At 37.3% G+C, this 24,763-nt stretch overlaps 1 protein-coding gene across 19 annotated transcripts in view; it reads left to right on the top strand.

Moving 5' to 3' along the window:
- Positions 1-24,763, top strand: part of cacna1g (calcium channel, voltage-dependent, T type, alpha 1G subunit) — a 179,927-nt gene that overhangs the window by 118,944 nt on the left and 36,220 nt on the right. For 11 of the 19 annotated variants that reach the window (XM_083556189.1, XM_083556185.1, XM_083556197.1 and 8 more), the window contains exons 11-22: positions 2,355-2,506; positions 2,945-3,130; positions 3,408-3,522; positions 3,641-3,796; positions 5,660-5,725; positions 8,337-8,430; positions 8,738-8,919; positions 9,996-10,475; positions 10,618-10,718; positions 12,402-12,525; positions 16,994-17,062; positions 20,283-20,467. In XM_083556189.1, coding sequence (XP_083412315.1) covers positions 2,355-2,506; positions 2,945-3,130; positions 3,408-3,522; positions 3,641-3,796; positions 5,660-5,725; positions 8,337-8,430; positions 8,738-8,919; positions 9,996-10,475; positions 10,618-10,718; positions 12,402-12,525; positions 16,994-17,062; positions 20,283-20,467 — 1,910 coding nt within the window. The remainder of the gene's footprint in view (positions 1-2,354; positions 2,507-2,944; positions 3,131-3,407; positions 3,523-3,640; positions 3,797-5,659; positions 5,726-8,336; positions 8,431-8,737; positions 8,920-9,995; positions 10,476-10,617; positions 10,719-12,401; positions 12,526-16,993; positions 17,063-20,282; positions 20,468-24,763) is intronic. The other 8 variants (XM_083556190.1, XM_083556186.1, XM_083556191.1 and 5 more) reach the window with 3 other exon arrangements.

Raw genomic sequence — 24,763 nt, 5'->3', positions numbered from 1 at the left:
GCCGACTGACTATGGATATTAATGTATTAGTGTGTGTGTGTGTGTGTGTGTGTATATATATATGTATATATATATATATATATATATATATATATATATATATATATATATATATATATATATATATATATATATATATATATATATATATACCAGTGTATATATATAGCTTATTTATTTCAATTGCCCCTATAAAATTTATGGAAATGTTCTCAAATTCTGTAGTTTCCTATAATACTAAAAGAAAAGTAAAATAAATTCTTCAGTTAAGACAAATAAAATTGGATAAAATACATTTCTTTGTGTAAAAGGAGTCAGTGTATGAGCTGTAATTGCTGACCTGCTTTACTGGAAGATGTAGCACACTCTTGCCTTGTTAATCTTCCGGATGTTAAAAGTGCAAAAAGCTGGGTTTTAAAGGGAAAGTCAGGGGTTAAAGCAAGGTTTGCACTAATTTTCCAAACAGGATTTCTTGTTAGAAATTATGTCTGACCCTGTGAGAATAGCACCACCATTATATCTCAGTAATTCTTCTTTCCAGGTGAAATGTTCTGGATATATTTGCTTAGCGTGATGCTGATTGCTCAGTTCAGTGGGTCTCTAAACAGAGCTGCTGTGATAAACAGAGTGGGAATGTTTGTTACTGTGTGTTACACTGATGTTATTAATCCTGCAGTGCTTATTTTGTTAATTCTACTACTAAATACAACCTTCATTTATCTTACATGCCCTGAGTAGCAGGACACTTCTTTTGTCATTTACATGTGGACTAGTATAATTAGTTTTACTGATTAATTGATAGAAATATAATATTTAACAATTTCAAACGATTAAGATTTGATTATACTGTAGTTACTTTTTATATTATGGGTTTATTTGTATATCATTTCTTAACGGTTAAATCAGGAAATAATGTTTTCGAGTTGGTCAGTGTCCTTACACCACTGACACACACTGAAACCTGCAACATTCAGAAAAGCTCATAATGATGTAATGCTTAGCAATATCAGTATCACCATCACATTGTCGTCCTTCTTACTCCAACATTACAGTATTAAAAATGTATTAAATATCACTATATTGAAAAATGCTGTGTGTGTGTGTGTGTGTGTGTGTGTGTGTGTGTGTGTGTGTGTGTGTGTGTGTGTGTGTGTGTGTGTGGATGCCTCCATGAACAAGATGGTTAATGATGTTATTATGGTCCAAGCACCAAAAGCTTATTGCTTTTTTAGATTATGAGCTAAGTTTCGTATTATTCAAAACCCCAATTTTAAAAACTAGTCTCAGGATTTTTCCACAATCTTTACACATTGTATGTAAAATTCAGCAGTGTGTGATCCTCAATAATGAAGAAAAACATGATTTTAGACAATATGACTGTCTAATTTTTATTTTAATAATGTCATAATAAAATAATGGAATAACTCATGATTGGTTGCATGGATTTAAACAAAAGGTATATAGAGGACAAGATTATGAGATCACTTGAAAATGACAGACTGTGCTAATACAAGGGGGTGCTAATCTCTAAATGGATTTTTGGTCATGGCCTGAAGTGATAACTGGTGGAAGTATTCATTTTTTGCTGAAAACATGGGAACATATTTTGCCATATCTTCACAGAGTTTGTGCCACTTTATTCACCACTGTCTGATTCTTAATATTGATAAAAAAACGTTAAGACCACCACACTACTCAAACGCTGTAACTCTAAAAGCATAGACACAATCATAAATAAAAGCATTTTAGTAGTGTGAGAATTACAATTGAGTACAGATGACCATTTAGTACATTTATCTATATTTTCATTTATTCACTTATGCAACTTGCCAAGAATTGGATATTGTGGTAAAGCTTTTGTAGGAGCTGTTGTGGGAGCTCACTGGTTAAGACTTCTGATAGGAAGGTCATGAGTTTAAATCCCAGCAACACCAATGTTCAAGGTTCAATGTTCCTTAACTACTTACTGTAGATGTGTAAATGATATATTTGTGAGTTTCTCTGAAAAAAAATTCTGCCAAATGATGTATATTTTTTTCTTTATATACTATTGTATTGGTATTAAAACACAAAAAAATCCAGTGCAGTAAACTACATTGATAAAGTAACCACTTTCAGTGTAAGCCTATGAGGAAAAAAAAGATTGATTTCTTAATCTGTTTTGCTAGAAGGTTTTTTTTTTCTTCAGTGTGCGGTCTGTAATTAATTGTTTGTAATATAAAATTCCCATCTCTGCCTGAACAATTTTAAATGACATTTTCTTTCTGGAGCTGTTAGAGCAGCTTTGCTTGTTTTAAAGTTAATGTATTTCTGATTTCCTGTCCTCCTTGTTTTTGTGTGTGTGTGTGTCTCAGCCTGACGAGTTAACCAATGCACTGGAGATCAGTAACATTGTGTTTACCAGCCTGTTTTCCCTGGAGATGCTCCTGAAGCTGCTGGTGTATGGTCCTTTTGGCTACATTAAGAATCCTTACAACATTTTCGATGGCATTATTGTCGTAATAAGGTATGTGTGTGTGTGTGTGTGTGTGTGTGTGTGTGTGTGTGTGTGTGTGTGTGTGTGTGTGTGTGTGTGTGTGTGTGTGTGTTGGGGGGTGGGGGGTTGGGGGGGTGGGACGATTGAAGCACGCTGTCAGTTTCACTGCAGCTCTAATATTTTGTCATGTTCATCACCATTGTTCGAATTCCTTCTGGCAGTTACTTCAAAATAGTGGCACCTTGACAAATTGCAGTCATTACTGAAGCTGTGACAGCTGCTACTGTAGCTGTTCAGTGTAGTAACTGTCAGCTGTCAAGATGATGATTTTGATTTTATATTCATACACTGATATTTATGACACTGTCGAATTTGCTCCTTTTATGTGATACTTGAATTCTCAGGAGTTAAAATTATTGTATGTATATCGTAAGTTACAAGTTGTCTGTGTGTTTGTGTGTGGCCCAGTGTTTGGGAGATTGTGGGTCAACAGGGTGGGGGTTTGTCAGTACTGAGGACCTTCAGGTTGATGCGGGTGCTGAAACTGGTGCGCTTCATGCCGGCGCTGCAGAGACAGCTTGTGGTCCTGATGAAGACTATGGACAATGTGGCCACTTTCTGTATGCTGCTGATGCTCTTTATCTTCATCTTCAGGTCAGAATACATGTTGCCTCAAATTCAGATCAGCATAAATGACAGCATCAACTGTAGACTGACACTTTTCAGATAATTTGATGATTTTAAATTATTGAGCCATAAAAATGTGACTCTTGATATTTTAGTTATTTTGTCCATATTTTAATTTTTGTACATATATCAATACTTTGACAGAATATTAAAGGAAGTTTTACACAGTATATAATTATTCCACATTATTAAAATTAACTGTATAAAATTAATGAGACTAAAGAATTTCTCTTTGTTTGAACAGTATTTTGGGAATGCACCTTTTCGGGTGTAAGTTTGGCTCAGAGAGAGACGGTGACACAATGCCCGACCGCAAGAATTTCGACTCTTTGCTTTGGGCCATTGTCACAGTGTTTCAGGTAATTGTGCCCAATATAGTGTGGAAACATTATTGTTTTTGACAACTCAGCTTTGATTTTACTATCCATGTAAAAATAGAACAGTGCTGAGAGCTAAATCTCTGACTGCCATCATTAGATCCTTACCCAGGAGGACTGGAATAAGGTTCTCTATAACGGCATGGCCTCCACCTCACCTGTGGCTGCTCTTTACTTCATCGCCCTGATGACCTTTGGGAATTATGTGCTGTTTAACTTGCTGGTGGCTATATTAGTGGAAGGCTTCCAAACTGAGGTAGGGCAATCCTCAAACAATCACTCTCTCCCTCCATTACATTCTTTTTTTGTTTGCTCTCTGTCTTTCTATTCTGCTTTCCTCCTTCTCTAACCACCCTGTCTTTCTCATTCTTTCCATTCCTCTTTACGGCAGATCATATTCCAAGTCTGTCTTCTTTCCCTCAGCTATTCTCTGTCCTCCTCTTCTAATGGTTTTCATTTTTTCAGCAGGCATTGATGAGTTCCTCCTTGCGTTTTTACTGTGGGAGCATCAATCTCATGCCAGCTCCATGCTCTTGCTCACCTCAAAGCACTTTGTCTCACATTCCTCCCTTTCATTTTCCCCTTTATTATTATTTTTTTCTCTCACTGCTCTTATGCAAGCACTTATCACCCAACACATAGCAACTATTCCTCAGTGGCAGGTATACAGACAGAAAGAAAACAAAGGGAAGAAACGGATAACCCCTGGATAAATCGCAAATGAAGGCTATACCCATGAATCATTTTTGCGTAGAGGGGGGTTTTCTTTTGAAAAGTGGTGCAGACGAGTTTCTACGCCATTTTAATTAAACACCATCTCTCTTTCTCTCTTTTGCCGCAAGCTGTAAAAACAATGACTTTGATCTTCTTGTTTTAGACAGGCAATGATGAAGGGTGCATTTTTCACATTTAACACTAAAGTGAAAATGGAATCACAAAGTGAAAAAGTCAGTCTGACATTTTTATCATTTTCAGCTGCAAGATAGTATAATAGCTTAAATTTACATCTACACATTTGTATCAGAAACTTTCTACCAGAATCTGTGAATCCGGTCACAATATTTAGCTTGATTTGGAAAACATTTAAACACTTCTTTACTGAAAAGATTGATAGATCAGGGCCTAGTGATTTCAAAACTTTCATTAATTGCAGAAATATCTCATTGAGGAACAATGTTAATTATCAAATAGGACTTTATATTCCTTTTTTAATATCGAATTTGGTTTATTAATCATTGTTAAATGTCCTGAATGTGGTGGTCAGAGCTCAGAGTGTCTTCACTAATTAAAGTGAACAAGCTTGTGTGCCAGACTGAAATAGCTTTTTTTATTGCATAATGGCAAGGGAAATTATTTTAACCACTTTAAAGATTAAAAAAATAAATGCTCTATTATATAATTATTTTCATGAAATTTAGCTGGATGTTGTTTTCTGCCTTGCCATTGCTAAATAAGTACACGCTGAAATACCTCCATTTTTGGCTTAGTTGCTCCCCTGCCAAAGCACTTCTTTCCCTTTGCCTAGAAGATCCCTAAGGGTTTATTTATTTTTTTTAAAACACATCATCTTCTTCAAACACAGTGATTATTTTTTTGCTGGCCAAACTTTGCTGTTTGTTGAGGTTACCAGGGAGACCTTCAGATGAATGTGATATGTTAAAGAGAGAGATGCAGGCTCTGGACCGAAGTCCTGGCAGCACCACACTGTCTCCGCCACAGTTTCAAGCAAATACCTCAACGCAATCAGTTCATAGAACTGGGTGCGATCTCAGTTACACGAGCGTGTAATGTCAATTTCCTGACTCATTCAATCATTCAGTCCAAGTGAGCCGGTACTTTTTTGGTGAAGCCTTTCATTGCAGTTTTATTTCAATATGAGAAATATTACTTATTGCAGGGAGTACATTTCTGAATTACTTGGTCTTGAAAATTTACAGTATGTTAGCAGCAAGTATTCGTATATCAATCTTCCTGTCTGTCTTTCTGTCTTTCTACTATGGTTATTTATGTATCTGCTTCTAATGAAAGATATTTCTCCTTCATACTATGCTGCTTTCTCTTTCTTATTAACGACTTTCCTATCTGTGGTAGAAAAAAATCTAACACATCTTCACTTTAGGAACTGACCAAGAGGGAAGACTTGCATGGTCAGCTGAGCTGTATTCAGTTGCCAGTAGAATCAGGGGTATGTAGCACTCTCTCGACGTAACCCACTGCGACTAATCAGGAGGTGCCTGTAGTTTGTGCACGGTGTCACTTGTGGTTGTTTGCATTGAAGCAGATTTGTCTTTAAAGTCCCTCTTCAGGTTCACTTGCTCGATGCCTGCAAGCAAAAAAATCCAAACCTTGATAAGCCTCTTTATTTTATCTGGCTTGTAGAGGATGTTGTTTGGGGCTTATGGAAAGCCACAGTGAAATCAGACAAAGCCAGCCAGACTACCAAACAAAAGCAAATAAAAGCAATGGGAACTCACTTTAAATGGACTTAAAAATCACTCTGCTCAAGACAGTTTAAAATATCGTCCATCCAAGAGTGATTTGCCCTACATTATTGTTCATGTTGTTTGTAATCATAGCTTTCACTCCATGCCATCATTGGTAATACTACCAATTCTATTAGAGGTTTGGTAATTAAGCGCTTGATCCTGTTGAGGAGACTGTCTGTTCATTATTCTGCCCAAAATCCCTTTTATTTTTTCCTTGAGCACCTATGCAGCTGTGCTAGGTGACACATGCAGTCAGAGGTCAGAATGAGAGGTTAGCTTCAGACTCACATGTCTGTATCTCCGCATCATATCTTCCATGTTAACGAGTGCAAAGTCACCTCTTTTTGAAACAGTAGTGATTAACATATTGCAGTTCATGTGAGGATCGCTGATTATAATCCTTCGGGGAAAGTCTAGTCTACTTAAAATGAAAAACTACTCTTGTGATCAACCTAAATACATACCCCACTTAATATAAAGCTGATGATATTAGTTCCTGAAATTATTGCTACTTTCAATAAGCTAGGATGACTCCAAAGAGGTGTTTAGCTGACTAGGCATTTATAATGAAGAATGTAACCAATTGAGGTGACTAAGGATGTCAGTTAAAGCTTCAAGAAGCAATGAGCCCTGAAATATATCTTTCAAGTCCACCTAGTCTCTGACTGCTTAGAAAGATCACATGGGACTTAGGGCTTAAAGGATTTTGAAGAAAAATCACAATCACATAGACATTTGCCCCAACATTACATGTACATAACTACACATAAAGAGTAAATGCACATGCAAACAAACAATAAGTGTGGAAAATGTACTGCCACCTACGAACCTATCACAGCTGTGCTTGTTGTGTCTTGTTCTTCACCGCATATCAGGCAAGAGCTCTTTTTTTCAGTTTAGATTTTTTCAGATTCACAAATTGTTTCAAGTTCTTTTGTTTTTGCTCACATTGTACTTGATATTTCGCCCTCCCATCTTGACAAGTCCTGTTCAGTGTTCACTCTTTTTTTATTTAAGCCATGGTGAGAAATAATTATTGTTTTATTGTCCAATAATCCCACTGGTTTCGAGTTCTTTCACACATCCATCACTCAGCTGTCACCTTTTGTTGCAAAGACAATTGCTCAAAAACTTGGAGTTCGGACTGGATTGTTTTAAAGTGAAACCAGTGGGAGGTACTGACATTCAATAGAAAGGTTTGTCAGAATAGTTTTCTTTTTCTCTCTTTCTCCTGGAATCTTTCTCATTGCTCTGTTTGGACCTTACATTGTTTTAAGTATGAAAATATACCAAAAGGGAAAAAGAAAAATTATTATTTTGGCACCAGTTTTATGACCAAGTAGTCCACTGTTAATTGGCTTGTTCATTAGGATGCCGTTTTATCCAATCCAATTTGCTGTTTTCATCCAGATGGTCACTTCAGAAAGTTGTTTTAAACTTGGTAAAAACAAGATGGGGGGGGGGGGGTGTTGGGTTAAGATTTTACTAGCTAAGTTAAACTGATTGATATAAATCTATAATCTATAAATGTATTTATTTAATTTCATAATTTTTTTAATAACTTTTCCAGTATTTGTGTATTTATACAATAAGGAAAAAAAAATAGAGTGGTGTTGAATGGGAAAGAGAGAGAGGGAGAGAAAAAGAGAGAGAGAGAGAGAGAGAGAGAGAGAGAGAGAGAGAGAGAGAGAGAGAGAGAGAGAGAGAGAGAAAGAGAGATTCTTAACTAGTATTGCTGTTCTTACAAACCACCCAAGGCTGAAGATTTGCACTAGACCACACTGAAACACTGAGTTTATGGAGGATGTAGAGGAAGGGGGGAATAGAAGCAAAAATAAAGAGACACGAGCCAGTGATAAAAATAGCAGAGTTTATTTCTACAGTGCGATTATTGAATGTGTCTGTTCTACTAATGCTGTTCTTCCAGTGGGCCGGAAAAAAAGCCCCCACACATTTTCAACACCATGTGGATTCGTATTTACACAAATAAAGCAGATGGTCTAATCATGAGATCATCTTCTGAGAAGTATATGTGAGTGATGCATTTGAAAAATATTTAGACTATGTATAAACAAACAGCTAATTCAGTGATGACAGTGGTTTCAGAGTGGTGCTGCACTGCAGACTGAGACTGTCCATGCATGACTTGACTCTCCCATGGATCACAGTCGCTCTCTGACCTTTAAGGTGTGAGGGCTGCTGGGATTGGAAGGCTAGACCTGCACTGAATTTTCCACCTATGATACCTGTTTCCACACTGCCCTGACTCACTCTTGTCCTCCACTAACAGTTTTTTATTTTCCATGTAAGGGGGATGGCTCCAAGTCCGGATCAGAAGCAGATTTCTATACACAAAGCATTGATGATGTACGCAGAAGCAAAAAAGATGTGTCTGCTTCATCTGGTGAGATCTTTCATGTTCTCTGTAATAATTCTTTAAATTAGTATGATTAATGAGAAAGAACATTGAATTAGCAATTTATTATGCTGTTTAGCAGTCAGTAACAGTGCGAGCTAACATATCTGACTTTATTTTCTCTCTTGTTTTTTTTTTTGTACTTTGCACTTCCCTTTACTAAGGGCTAAGGCAATGCTTAAACATTTATGTCAGAAAATGTACCTCATGTATTTTTCAGCTATCTGCCATGTCTTCTATAGGAACCCGATGTTCACTTACTGCGTCCTACCTTTTTTGTCGATCTTGATTGTAGTAGTGCCCATCAATGGCCATGTGGATCTAAAGGCCAGCCTTACACCTCCACTTATCACTCACACTGCTGCAACACCCATGCCTGTGCCCAAGATCTCAGGAGGAGAAGACCTTACTTTGGGATATGAGTCACGCAGGGGCAGCAATGTTTCTGTAGAGCCTGGCTGTCATGAAAAGACTCCGGTCAGTATCATTAAGCATGTTCAAAAGCATTTATAAGGACAGGACAAAGTGAATTTTTTTAAAGCTTGGGCTCAAATTTTGTTGTTATTTTTCAGAACAGTGGGTGGTTTATAACTTTGTAGGTTGTCAACCAAACAATGGAGCTTTGTGTTAAAAAGCTAGAATACAGACGAAAGCAAAGATTTTTATCCGTTGTTTGGAATTTTTACATAAAGCTGTAGATAATACAGGTTTTGTTTATTTGGGGCAAAATAGTTGCTGGGATGTAAGCTAAAAGTTACTCTACAAAGCATGCAATTTAGCTTTCTGTTCTTTTGAAAATTCGTACTTGCAGACATGACAAGAATAACCAAACTACAAGATTAGAATATCGAACATTTTAGAGGCATTGATTGCAATATGTTTTACATGTTCCATAAACATAAAAAATGATCTTTTTAAATATTTCACAAATAAAATCTAATAACTTTGTCTCCCCTTTGCATCCAGCCATTGGATCTGTTCAGTAGTAAAATACAAGTCTTACTCAAAAGAAACTGCCTAATTTTCTACCCAAATTTGTTATTGTTTTTAGTTTGATTTTATTACTTAACACAATTCAATAAATTGACTCAGATGTTGCTAAGCACTGCCTGTTTAAAAAGCAGCTACACTGTCTAACCTGAATAAAGAACAAATTAACAGTACTTCCAACAAACACCTGCAAATATATATTTTGTTAGTTCATCATGTCAGCAGAATATTCAAAGCTCCTGACAATTGCTAATATGCCCTTTATATGTCATTACTGACTACTTGTTGTGGAGGTGGGTGGCATGTTTAGGATTTTCTATTTCTGAGGAAAACTTTTTATCACCTTCCTCTGTAACCTCTCCTTCACTAAAGTTATCTTTCACTTTCTGAAAGAAGAATAAACCAGCATTCAGTCAGTTTGAATATAATTTAAGGACTCGAGCAGTATGCGCTGTGAAAGCAAACATGATAGTCTCTCCAGTTGGAGATTTCCATTTAAAGAAGTTTTGTGTAAACGATTTTATGCAAAAGGTCTATAGAATAAAAAGTTTCTCCTCTTGCAGTCCAGTGTGCGGAGCTCACCGTATGCCCCCTGGAGCTCCAGCAGCAGCTGGAACAGTCGACGGTCCAGCTGGAACAGTTTGGGCCGAGCCCCGAGCTTAAAGAGGCAGAAGCGGCAGTCGGGCGAGCGACGTTCCTTGCTCTCCGGAGACGGCCACTCCAGCTCTGATGAGGATGGTGCTGGAGGGGGCAATGGGGGAGGAAGGATGTTGGAAGGTGATAATACTTCTCTCAGCAGGACAGATTCCTTTGGCCAAAGGCCACGGCACAGGCGCATGGAGTCTCTAGAGACACGCAGTTCCTTTGATCTGCCTCCGGACACGCTGCAGGTGCCATACCTGCACAGATCCGCTAGCATCCACAGCACACGGCCACCAAATCTGATCAGCAATGGCAAGAGCTCACCCACGGGGGCGACCACACAACTCTCTTTAGATGATCATCATAGTGAGGATGACAATGCTGATGAGGAGGGAAACCTGGTAATAACAGCTGCAGTGTTGATCTGCTACACATTAAGAGCTGATATTGAGGAAATGCTAACTCTACACAAGGAAGAGAGATTTTCTCTTTATGTATAACTCACATGGAATGTACATCCTTGTTATCTTTATTTCCCCACAGAGTCGACGAGCACGGTTGTACCGCTGGTTGGAGCGAAAGCAGCCTGAATGGTGCAGGCAGAGGACCACCTGGTCTCTCTACCTGTTTCCTCCTGAGTCCAGGTGATTCAGCCGTATAAATGCTGTGTCTGCTGTTTGCACTGACTGTCCATTTAGTCGCATTTGCCCTTTTCCTATGTGTGTTGGAGTTTAAACGAGACCAAGGAAAAGCTTTCAGCTTGAACCCTCACAGACATAGACCACTGTTTCGGTCCTTCCCATCCCTACACTGCGTTTTATAGGGTACTTATTAGAGATAAAAAAAACAAAAAAAACAGGGGAAGCAAACCCAGCTTTGCACAGTGCGTTCTGCCAGCACTTTTACTAATTAAACATCAGTCACACATCCTCCTTCTCATGAAGTGTGCCCAAAAGGATGCAGATTCTCACCACGCTGCACATTCAGAAGCTGATCTCATTATCCTCTCTGCAGAGCAATGTCGCTTAGATGCATGCATTTATGTCTATAACCACAGTTAAGGTTATCAAGACAGAAATTTCTGTCCTATATACATCACATTATAGAGGAAGTCTAAGAAGTGTTTTGCACTGTGCCTTTTTATTTAGGAAATGTCCTGTTATGAATCTGGAGCTCTGTCTCAGGTGCTGTGGGCATGATTAGTGCAAGTGGGTTCATGCATATCTGAGATATAGTGTGCTAATAATAACTGGATTATGGAATTTTCCAGAAAAAGCATGGGCCATTGGAGATATTTTGCAAGTACTTTTGTGGTGTGTTCTACTAAACAGGAGCTACATAATGAATTCGATTTCTGTTTATATCCTTTAGTTGGCATTTTTTTAGCCTCATTAATATTTGACGAAATACTCAGTTGTCTATACTGTACAAGTGCATCGCGCATAGTATATAATATTGTATGCAGTGCATATGTGTAGGTGTTCTAACTAGCACTGTAGTTACAGAGTGAGAGATGAGAGCTGGGAAAAGGATTTTGGCATGAAAACTTGTTGGATTTGTTCCTAGGACTGGGTAAGATGACGATATGAAAAAAATGTGTGGACACCTGATCATCACACCCATATGTGCTTTTCGAGCTGCTCTACCTAGTTTTATTCCCTCATTTACTGTGTTTATCAGCTCTACTCTTCTGGGAATGACTTCCACTAGATTTTGAGTACGACTGTGGGGATTATTGATCATTTAGCAACAACTGAGTTTAGACATAGTCATTGTGGCACATACTATAGTCAGCATTTTGGTTCCTGCAAAAGATTCTCAGTGTGGTCAAGGTCAAAGAAGTGCAGTTTAATCGAATACTTCACATTGAACCACGCAAATCCAAAATAAGTTTGGATCTTATTTTGTGCACAGAAGAATTTTCATGCTTGAATTTGTTTGGGATTTTTAGTTCTAGTGAAGAAAACCTTTACAGCATACAGACAATTTATAACTCTGTATAGATAAAAAAATTAAGTTTCTCCAACTAGCTACTAGTCTCTAGTATTAAAACATTATTTTTATAATGCATAGTTATGCATAAAAAGATTTTTTTTCCCTTCTTTTTTTAATTACAAATCCAAACTAACAATTATAGATGACAAAGCATAAACACAAAGCCTCTTGCAGGGATTTTCTAATGATTCTTAAGCATTAACAATTTTGCAATTGATGCTAATATCAGACAGTCTGTGCTCCCCTACAATGACATAATTGTTGAATAATCTGCATTAATTCTTTCATGCTGTATCTGAATTCTAAGAGCCTGACTTGATCATATCTTACAGGATTCGTGTGAGCTGCAATAAAATCATCACGCACAAGATGTTTGACCATGTGGTGCTTGTTATTATCTTTCTCAACTGCATCACCATCGCCATGGAGAGGCCCAAGATTGAGGCGAAGAGTCCTGTGAGTGCACATCAACAAAAACACAGAGTCACATTTGATTAGAGGATCAGAAGATTGGTAAAGCTGGTACTGTGTGATCTCACAGGGATTGTTAGTGCAGCTTGTTTCTAAGGCAAACCTCACACTGTAATGATAATATATTCAGTTATCTGCAAAGGCTCTCCTTTGCTAATTTGCAAAGGATGTGCCAGGAAATGCTAATAGATCGGGAGATGATCAGGAAATCGACACACAATTTGCCTAATGTTTGAACGACAAAATGCTACACCAAAACATAGCCACAAATTTAATAATGTGTATTTAATTTGTGGCTATGTTTTGGTGTAGCATTTTGTAGCGTTTTTTCACCACATTTCAGTAAACGGAACCATTAAACTGCACATGAATGGAATTTTGTATTTAATAGGTGCACCATTTGCTGTGGTTCAGCCTCATTAGAAAGAACACATTTGGCAAATGAGAGATTGTGAAGGATTTAGAGGGCGAGAGCATAAAAGTGGAATCTCTTTCTTCTTATCACTTCTTCTCAGAGCCAGATGAAAGATTAGCTCAGTTTAAGAGTTCATTACAGTTATGAGTTTGACAGTTGCCCACACACACACAGCACCAAAATAATACAAATGAAGATAGAGGTCTCTGAAATTGCTAGCAAAAGGGGGTTTCCTTCAGACTGTGTTTCCTGATGTTGCAAAAGAATTCATCTTGGGGTGTCATAAGGAGATGCAAAAATATTGAAATTGTATAAAAACTATTGAGACTTGAATCACTTTATATCAGAATATACAGCAGTTACAGCAGCATGATTGTTTGTTTTAGGTCGTTATGTAAAACTGTTATGTAATTAGTTTCCTTAGTTAGTTTGAATACTCCATTTATTTTCTTGACAGTATAAAATATTTCGATTTTAATTGGCTTATTTACAATGCAATTATTTATGGCGTGCATTTTAGCCTTTGATGAAAATATCTAGGATTTGCCCTTGCTTTTTTTGCATTTATGTCCCCATGTCAGTAGGATATCTTTAAAAAAAAAGCAGCCTTGATATTTTGCTATTCTTTTCATTCAATTGTAATTTCAAAAGAGGATAAACCCAGCTGATGTTACTAGAGGGCCTACACATGCTTAATCTAAATACTGGCCAAACGAATAGCTTTAAGCTTTCATAACCATTAGGATCATAAAAAAGAATTTACAGAGACAGTATAGATTTGCAAATTAACCTGCCAAAACTGCACTAAGATGGCTCAGGGGCTAGTTTTTAAATCCTGGTATAGTGGAGAAAGTAAAATTAAATCCTTTTTTTATTATTATTATTACATTTAGTGATTGGTCTGTGAAGTTGCAATTATGAACCACTACAGTTGTACATATTTGTAAATGTCAACCCAGTTGTGGTTTTGCCTAAATTTCTGCAATAGTGCCTTGGAACTAAAAAGCCAGTGAAGCGTAGGGCAATGTAATGCAAATGATATTTCAGAGTACATGCTTCAATATAAAAAAAAATAATAATAATGTAAAAATAATAATCATGGACATCTCAATATAAAATTGTATTTTATTAAATTAAATAACGACTCTGCATTGTTTCTGCACACATTAAATATTTATGCCTTCAAATATGAGTGGAGATTAGACTAAAGTAGTCAAGTGAAGACATGCACTCTGAAACTTTATTGTGTTTTGTATTTTGTGTTTTCATAAAACATATGCAGAAATAATTTTGTTTATGCCAGGGGACTATAGTAAATCAAGATGTACCATCATTAAACTAAAGGAACAATTCTTCTTTATATATCATATGCAGAAGGCATGACTATATTATATTGTTTGAAAATTTTTGTAATCGAATTACTTGAGTTACTTGAGGAATCGTTACAGCACTACTTGTATGCTAGTCACAGCTTTATTATGAAGTCTCTTTATGGTATTAACACGTAGCTCAACTTTTTCTTTTTTCATTTTGATAGTAACAAATACCATCTGACTTTACACCTGAGCCTTAGTGTGTGCCTTTTAGCACGTGTGCTGTGTTTATAATGTAAAAATTAATAGATTGGGGTGAAGGGGTTGATGTGGAGAGGTGAAGCAAGTGAAAGTGTAGTAAGATTTATTTAATATTGAACACTGTGCTTGTCTGAAATAAAGAGAGCAGAGGTTTAATGTCTAAAAGCACTAACAGATTGAGCTAAGCTGGAGGTGATTGACCAAGACCATATGGCAACCAGCATTTAAACTCTCTGGCATGGTCTTCCTCATAACCAAACTCACAAATGCACACATTAAACACCAATAATAAATAAAAATGTGTTTACAGCAGAACTAGGACAGCTAAATGCTAGATATATAATGTGAGTGTGACACCCAGTGTGAGAACATTACAGAGCTGAGGTTTGCTGTATGTAGATGCTGTAAGATGCTGTCATTGTGTCTGCTGCTTCACACAAAAGAAAAAGCAGAAGAAATAAGCAGGAGAGAGGAAATGGCCACATCCATGATGAAATGCTTTTTTTTCCCCCTTCAACCAAGTTAAAATAGCATCTCTCGTTCCTTTAATTATTGTTTCCTGATTGTTTCTCAGGTCCTGTGCCAAGTTTGTGACAACTATGATAAAAGAGAAACTCCTTTTTATCATCATCTTTTTGCATAGCCTGAATAGTAAATGCATGTCTGAACTATTTTTGTAGGCCACATAAAAAAGTGAATGCTACCTGAAGCAGTGCAGTCATCAGCATGCGATTATCAGGGAGCAAGAAGAGTATGGAGCTAATCATCAGGGCCTTTATCCAGGACAAAAACGGGATGGATAAAGGGCATGGTGACGAGACATTATACAGTATACCTGACATGAGATGAGTTAATGTTTAGGCAAGGATTTTCCTGTACTTTTTTTTTTTACCACAGTAGCTGGCTCGATCTTTCAGGCTGTACTGCAAGCGACTGCAAATCAGTGATGATTTCAGTGGATTTGACAAGACTGCTTTATGTATTTTCCACCTGAGAGCACAGACGAAGCATGGCACAGAAAAGAAAGAATTTATACACGCCTGGTTTCTCTTAACTATCTGAGGATTATAATTAAAAGTCAATGAAAAAGTATTAATTAAAATAGTTGCGTGCAATCGATCGTACCACCATAAAATGATAAAGGTTCAGCTGTGTTCTGCGTATGGCAGACGGCTGATATAAAATGAAGCGGGAAATCCTAAAGTTGCTGGGATTAAATAAAAATGTAATAAGTGTTAAAACATAAAGCATTTGTAATAGGATCTTAAAGTTTCAGGTTTAGTGTGTAATCATGTGCTCACTTTGCTTTTCTTTCATACTGTACACCCACTTTCCAACGAATCCACACATCTGACCTGCTTGACCAGGATACTAAAACTACGTAGGTGAATAAATCAGTGATTAGTTATGAAAATACGCACTACATACTGGTGAATTCTTAGATTTGACTTCTGAGAAAGTGTTGATTAATATTCTATTACAGCTTTGGAGTGTAGTGTCACCCACAATTTAAAGCAAAGGTTTAAATTGCAGTCTAATAAATTATTTAATTTGTTTTATTAATTTACATTTTTATGACTTATCATTGACAGGATAAAGATCTCTTATCTTTAAAGAAAAAGTTTTGTTTGCACTGTCAGTAATTATTTTTTCCATAGGAATTAGCATGTTTGAGTTTTTCAGTAACATAACATGCGGCATTTTGTCGCTTATAACAAGACTTAACTTGTGTTGTGGAGATAGCAAAACTTTAAATGTAAATATGCAAAGATAAATTTGTGAAAAATCGAAATAAAAAATAACATTGCATCCTCCCGTGATCAATTATTTTTCTATAGCATTATGTTTACTTATACAGTGGTAGAGGATTTTCACTACAGTAAACTGTATCACTCTGTCTCTGAGCTTGTGAGATCTGAAGTAGCTGTAGTGTGGTCTTGGCATCATATGCGGTTGTCAGTAATAGGAAGGAAAAGTTCACAGAATTGGCTCTCAGTGGCATTTGAGTGTTTTTGGCAGTTCCTGTGTTCTTTTTTTTATTTATTTTTGAAGAATTGCCTGTTTCTTCCTATTTTTTCATCTTTTCACACATTTGAACATTTCCATTTGTAATCTGTTTGATTCATGAACTGCAAAGTAACAAATAGGAGCTGATTTCTTTGGGGTAGGAATACTCCAGTCCTAATTACCTGCTGAGATAAATAACATTACCCATTGAGTCTGATAAACAGTTTATCATGTACTGCCTGTGTGCATGTGTTTGTGTGTGTCTGTAAGATGTTAATGCATTTGGAGTACTCTACGCGTGGGCCGAGTCACAGCTCCATAGCTAGCTTCACAGGAGGCACCTCTAATGTGTGATGTGGCTCACATGCTCACACACATAAACAGTGAGGACTACATTATGTGTGATACTGCAATGACTAAGCCGTCTCTTTCTTTCCTTGTCTTGCTCTCTCCACAGGAGCGTATATTCCTGACGGTGTCCAACTACATCTTCACAGCCATTTTCGTGACTGAAATGACAATAAAGGTAGGAGGTAACGCTGGCATTTTCTTGGATGTGTGCTCACTGGTCTTCTCTGTTGGGGAGTGAACCCTGACTGATGTGAGCACTTGTAAAATAATGCCCGATGCATTTCTGCTTTTGATCAGCAGCCAATCCAAAGTGTGGCATTCATATATTCTTGGACAAAGGCTAAATTCCTTTTTGACACCTTCAACTTCCATCTAATAGCCAAATTAAAAAAAATTGAACATACACAAGACAGACTTCGGATAAGGTAGCCAATGAGTCCACATTTAAGATGTGCTTCCAACTCTGTGGTACGTTTTTTAGCGCTCCGCATAACGGATTGTCTGCCAGATATTCAAATGACTAGCATTGAAATGGATGAACATGCCGAGACCTCTCAAGAGAAGCCAGTAAAGTTCACAGGTGTCATTTAGTGAGGTCTAGGATTTCTATTTTGGGAGCTGCTATATGCCAGGTCACACCCACTCAAGAGATTTTAAATGAAAATCATGCTAGAGAATAATCATACTCACTGGAGGTTAATTAACAATGCCTTACAAAAAGTGTCTAGGGCAAAGAGTGAGAGAGACAGGAGGGGTGCTGCAGGGGTGCAGCTGACATGCCTTTGTTCAGGTGAGGGTTTGATCATGTCGTTTTTTGATATATTTATGTGCAGTGCATTAGGAGCCTTCTCATTTTTCCTGGGAAAAGGCTTTTTTGAAAAGATGATCCTATTTTTTGTCTGGATTTGTTTACTTCTGCTGCTGTGAGCTCATCTTAGATTGGATTTGTGTCATTAAGTTACTGCAAAACTCAGCTCATAACTGCCATTGTATTACAGCAAAGATCGTAAAAAAAATAGAAAACATTTTAAACACAAGATTATTGTAAAGTTTCAGCTGAAATACACGTTTGCTTGCTGTCAGGTGGAAACAACGCTTTGGGAACGCTTCTGCATTGTCCACGCTCTGAATTGTGTTCCTGCAGGAGCAGTTCGCCTCAGGGTCCTTTTACCCTGAAAGGTTTATTGTGTCCGCTATTGCAGTTTATTGTGCTCCGCTTGCTGAGCAGTCGCTGGGTAAACACCCCTTGGTGACACGATTACTACCCAGTTTTCTACCTCCTTCTTTCCAGGTCCCTGACCAGGAGAAGCTACACCAACTGTGTCCTCTGCGGAAGAATTCCCAAAGCGTTGTTGATGCAGCATCTCGTTCCTTCAGGGATCTATGGTTACATATGTAACCTAGAGACGTTGTGTGGCATTGAAAACCGTGAAAGAGTTTGTGATGGCTGTTGGGTGACGTGGCCATGTTTAGGAGTCGTAGTCAGCATCTATACTTGCAGGCATTACTGTGTTACTTGGAGTAGGAAGCAACAAAAAAATGAAATGAAAGAAAGTTAAACAAAGTGTTAATATACATATAGTATGTTAACACATAATACTGTATATAATGCAATATGATACACTATAATTTTTTTAAATCCCTTTCCACACTTGCTGTTATAATAACCTCCACTCTTTTGGAAAAATGTTCCACCAGATGTTCCATTTTAGAGTTTAATTATGGGTAAAATAATTTTTCTTAAAGTCAGGTACTGATGTAGGGTGAGGAAACCTGGGGTGCAGTTAGTGTTCCAATTTATTTCAAAGGTGTTTGAAATCAAGCATCTAAACCCTATTTTCATGGAGATTTCTTTGTTTTTTTTGGTCTCCTAGAGTTTAAAGAAGAAGCACATATATCCAGGAAAATTCATCTATCCTAGTACTTTTGTTTATATACCTGTAGTATCCAATGATACGTTTATATGAAAGGATTTGGATTGAGACACTGCACATTATGGTTGTAACTGTACACAAAATTCACTGTTCGGGACGTATCTCACTATTTAGGTCACAGTTCGGTTTTGAATGCGAAACCTAAAATTACTTGTTGTTTTTATTAACACAGTTTATTATTATTAAGATTTGTGAACATCAACAGTTTACATTTTTTTTTATTTTTTTTTCATAAAATTCCTGCTTGGTTAAATAATATATAAAATAATATTTAATAATATTTAAAAAAAAAAACTTTTTTATTATATTGATTAAATTGAGTAATTAATAAAAATTCACAAATTAGATTAAATAAAATTATATAAATGGAAAGAATAAATAGTTTGTCAGAAGCCTTTTGGGTAATACAGATGTGAATATAAGTGTGTGTGAGTGTGAGTGTGTGTGTGTGTGTGGTGTGTGTGTGTGTGCGTGTGCGTGTGTGTGTGCGTGTGCGTGTAAGAGTGTGTTTTTTACATTTAATATTACATTTTCTAAAGATACAATCTACTTAACTGTTATACTTATTTCAGCATACTTTGACAAATGTCTTCATTCCTTCTATCCTTCATTCATTCATTCACTCCCTCGATATGTGGAATTGTCAGGATTTTTTGCTTTTAAGATAATTTTTTTAAAGTTGGACATAAAACGCTAAAGAATCCATAGCCCTAGCCCATTGCATTCATGCATGTATTTATGCATGCTCAAAACAAATCTTATTTCCGGTACGGCGTGAGCAGACACAGTGACAATGCGGTAACTCTAGTTTCTTTTTTATACCCCTGGCATTGTTGTGTATGCTTTCAAGTTTAATAATAATAAAAAGAAAATGCACTCAAAGTGGTAGGCGGACACTAACCAAACTTATGGTCCACCACTTTATATTTTCCTGAGGGAACATTTGATTGTGTACCAAACTGAAAGCCCTGTACCGGAAGATTTCAGTACAAATGTGCGTACCTTTACACCCTTACTGCACATAATATAAAGACAAATAATTTTATTATTGATAGCTTAGTGATTAAGGTGTTGGCCTTATGATACAAATGTCATGAGTTTTATTCCCAGCTCCTGGGCCCTTGAGCTGCTATAAGTCATAACAGGAAGTCACTTTTCTTGCAGATGTTTCACAGCATAAAATTTAATTATTAAACACTTTAGGGTGTGGTCTTAAAAAACAATCGACTTTAAAGTTTTAGTATGATTGTGATTTGTGTAGGAATGTTTCTTACATCCAAAGAGTGGATAAGTTCCCAAAATTTTACAGCCTGCCCCATAGTGTTTTATTCCTTTCATGATATAGTATAATAATTTTTATTGAAATGTAATATATCCTGAGCAAGGTTAGCTTAGCTAGTGATTGCTCATCTGTGTGAATGTCTGTGTATTTGTCTATATGTGTGTATGTGTGCAACAAAGGTGGTGGCCCTTGGCTGGTGTTTGGGGGAGAAGTCATACCTGAAGAGCAGCTGGAATATTTTGGATGGGATGCTGGTGCTCATCTCAGTCATTGACATCCTGGTGTCTCTGATCTCAAACAGTGGCACTAAGATATTGGGTATGCTGCGTGTGCTGAGGCTACTGAGAACTCTACGCCCCCTCCGGTATGTTCTTATACTGCGGTTGTGCTACTTTTGCTCTACTCTAATGCTCATGCAAATATAAAAAAAGTCTCTTTACCCCATTCCAGTAAACATAAAGCAGATGTTAAACCTTCAATAAAATAATTGTTATTATTTTATTTAGACATAATGTTAAAAATTTTTTCCAGGTATCTATAAGATGCCTTTTATGTGCATGTGCAAGTGCCTCGTGCCTCACTTCTTATGAAGAGAATGTTTTGAAGCCAGCTAGAAGATTAATCAAATATTCAAGAGGAGCATGAAATCTAATATTCATCTAATTTGCCTGCAAAATGCTTCTACTGGATCTACCCTCTCATTATTCATTCATCTTGTTCCTGCAGTGATCTTGCTTCTCCTGTATTCAGTTTCTCAATTGGCCTTTGCAGAAATATCCAATCAAATATATTGTGTTATTCTTCTTGTGCTTGGGATACAAAATTATAATGATGAAGGGTGGATTGAACATCATCATAATCATCATCATCATCATCCTTGTTGTTGTGTTCCTGAGGAAATGCAGGAAAATGAACTGAAGAGAATTCCACTTGTGAGACATTGTGTATTTTGTGGGACCGCATTCCAGCCGAGAATTGCATTCCATGTTTGTTGTTGATTAGGTAGGGCCTGTGGTCTATGAGTGAAGGTTGTGGATGATCATGCTTTCAGAGAGACATCACAGAGGAAAATCTGCATGTGTCTGAATTCATTTTCATGATGTTGTCCATTAGAGAAAATTTCCCGAATGGTGATGTGAGGCCAGCATTGTAGGTAAAAGTGCTGAGTAAATCTTTCTGCCAGTTACAACTCATCTAATTATTAGCACTGCTTTAAAAAAAGGTTAGGTCAGTGAAATTTAAATTTTTTTGCTCTAGTATATGATTTTCTCAGATTCTGGCAGCCATCAATAAAAAAAAGACAAACGCTTGTCTGTGCAAATGTAGTAAATATCAGACATACTGACCACCAACATTATTACTCAGGAAAAAGAGAAGCCTTTGAATGTATTATCATTGATGATGCCTTTTAACTCAGAAAGCAACAGCTTTGCACTAGCAGCCATATGCTATAGCTCAGGCAGTGTGTGCTGTTTGGGTGTGTTCAGGGGTTGTGGACTTATGGGGAACACCAGCTTAGATTTTAGTTTTAAAGCTCCCAAATTCTGCCAGAATCACTGGTTATACATTTAAGCCGTGTTTATAGGACCTGCACTACACATCCACACAAACACACACTACATTCTGTTTTTCTTTCTCTATAGCCGCTATGTCACTGGTTTTCTTTACATTTATGACATCGCAGTTTTTTACGAGTACTGTTCTGGGGGTGTGTGTGTGTGTGTTTTTGTATGCGTGTTCCCCATTATGTGTAAGGGCACAGTTCTCTGTTGTACACAGCAGGTTCCCTGAAGTAGCAAAAGCCATGTGAATAAAACATGTCGTGCCGTGTGTTGCCGTCTCCAGCTCTGCCGAGTTTACATTACAAAGGTGTGTTATTCTCGCTCAGAGTTGAGCCAGCCACCAAAACGCTCTGCTTCAGAGCCTTTTACTGCTTGCATGCGGGCTTTAGCATCACTGGACACCTTTCAAAGTTTTACTTGACTTTTAAACCTTTCTTCAGTCTCGGAGTTTTTATGTTAATACACTCGACCATGGAGTCCAAGTTGAAATCAAAAGAAAGACAAAGTCATAAAAGGTCTCTGCAGCACAAGCTCAGTTGCCCCAGTAAAGATGTGCCTGGTGCAGGGAGGGCTGGCTAATCTACACCATATGTGGGCTGCTTGGTGATGCAGATAGCAAGGTAGAATTATTTATCAGTGTGTTAGGATTTAGTGGAGAAATGTGTTGTTTTGTGACTGCTGGTGTGTTTATGAGAGAGATATTGACATTGTCGCAGAATGATTTATCTGATATGCGTGCAGCAGATCCACAAGCTCTCCCAGGTTGCTAGATATTACACAAAATGCCACCTGTGTGTCTAAATCAAGCTTAACAAGAAGTGCTGATCTGTGTGCTCACATTCATTCTTCTCAAGAGCATTGGCTCTTTTAATATATTTTAAGGATGAGTTTAATTCAACCATGGATATATAGTATGATGTATAGTTCCTATAGCCACCCTCTGCTTCACATTTGTTCTTGTTAACCCATTGTAATAGATATTTGCCTCTGATTCATCAGTTAATATATCTTCACCAAATGTTCTGAAACAAGTCAGTTGTCCTGTATTGCGTATTTGCTATAATTACCAAGAGAAAGAGCAACAAAAGGGAAAGCACACAGATGGGTTCAATTGCTTTTGTATTGTGGTCTGATTAGTTGCATCCTCAGGTTCTCTTGAGAGGCCTTTAATCCGTTATTGTTTCTGGGTGATTGTTTTCTCCCCTAAAATGGCAATTTCTCGAGATTTATTTAGTGTGTTGGCAAGTGAAGGAACAAGACAAGAGCGGAGGATAGATGTAGCATGTGACAGAGAGACCATTAAATTCTTCCCATGCTGTATCTTTACTATCTATAGAGATTTGTCTTGACAAAATAAATGTTTGAAAAAAAAAATGGGGATGAGCGGTCAGACGTATAGCTTGTAGGACAAACAAATAGTTTTCATGTATTAGCTAGGTTTATTTAAATGATTATTAGTGGTCATAATAATTTGTTTATATTTTGGGAAATAGATTTTGGGATTTTGGATATTTTGGGAAAACTTTAGTTTTAAAGATTTAAATCGGTAATTGTGTGAGTAAGATTAACACATAATCTTAAATTTAGACTAATTCTAAATTGTCCTTTTTTCCCTGGGGGCATGTTTGTACAAGTTTTTTCTGACTGGTTGAGCCTTTTTTTTTTTTTTTTTTTTTTTTACACGTTTAGTTATGCTGTGTACCTTTGCAGTGTGTAGTATGTCCATGTGTGTAGAACAGTATTGGCATGCTCTTCTCTCTCTCTCTCTCTCTCTCTCTCTCTCTCTCTCTCTTTCTCTCTCTCTCTCTCTCTCTCTTTGTCTTTTTTGCTGTTCTCTCAGACTTGTTATCCTAAACAGTAAATGTAGACAGGACTTGTGTAAATACTTGTGAATTCAGTGATTAAACGAATGCTCATCATGTTTTGCAAGTGACAGCAGAAGTCAAACTGTTGCAGCGAGCCATGCGAACAGAGTCAAATTCAGGAGCCTCTGTTTGTCTGCCAGTCCCTTTAGGCTTGGCCGAGTTATCCTCATACTTTCCTCTGGGATTTGCAAACAAGTGCTTACTTTAAATTCTTGTCTGCTTCATATTTATGGTTACCCCCGCACTGGGGCAGCACATTAGGGTTGACTAGAAATGATTCTCTATAACTTCTGGTATGTTATGAACTGCTCAATAGAGTTCTTGCTTAGAATTCAAATCCCTTAGGGTGTCTGCATCATGCCCATTGCTCTCTTTAAACATCTTCATGTGCTTTATGTAATCTTTACAAATCTTGTGCTTACTCTTTCTTAGCAGGTCTTAACATTGCAGGCAACAGTGCCCTCTACAGGTACTGGCTAAAATCACAAACAAAGCAAATGCCTGAGGGTTACAGATCAGTAAAGGACTTGGCCCGTTCATCCTTAACATCATCAGTCAATTACATGATTTCTCACATCCAATCGAACAGCTTCTGATTGTCTGATCCAATATAAATGCTTGGCATTTCTGGAAAGAAATAATCCATTATTGGTAACACCCCCTTTTTTTTTCAACTGATTGCTTTGACTAAATCAGATTTGTCTCTTTATTATGGTTTTTCTTCTCATCTTCTGGCAATGATATAATCACAGGCCACTTCTTTAGGAGATCAAAGCCCAGGATCAAATCAGGATGCTCTTTAGCTTAGAGCTCTACCAGGAAATCCCTGTTGCTAGATGAAAAGTAAAGCAGCCTTTATTCCTTAGCTTAACGAGAGCTGCTGTCATGTTTCTGATGCTGCTATACTAGAATCTTGCAGAACTCTTTTACGCGTTGTTAATTGCTGGGAAAATTGCTGGCATGAACAGTTAAAATAACCTAATTTATATGTATGAAGATGTCACACACCACTCACTCTCTCTCTCACACACACACACACACACACACACACACACACACACACACACACACACACACACACACACACACCCACACACACACACAAACACACGTGTTATTGTGTGTTTTCTGTGCATGCTGGGATGACAACTCTGCTGTTGCTCCAGCTGCTTTGCTGTTAATAGTTATGCCACATTGCCACACTGTCTAATGACTGCCTGTTTTTTGTCAGAA

The sequence above is a fragment of the Silurus aristotelis genome (assembly GCF_946808225.1).
Source record: "Silurus aristotelis genome assembly, chromosome: 12".
In the NCBI taxonomy this organism is placed as follows: domain Eukaryota; kingdom Metazoa; phylum Chordata; class Actinopteri; order Siluriformes; family Siluridae; genus Silurus; species Silurus aristotelis.
The sequence above is the reverse complement of the archived record's forward strand: the minus strand, read 5'-3'. Positions and strand labels throughout refer to the sequence as shown.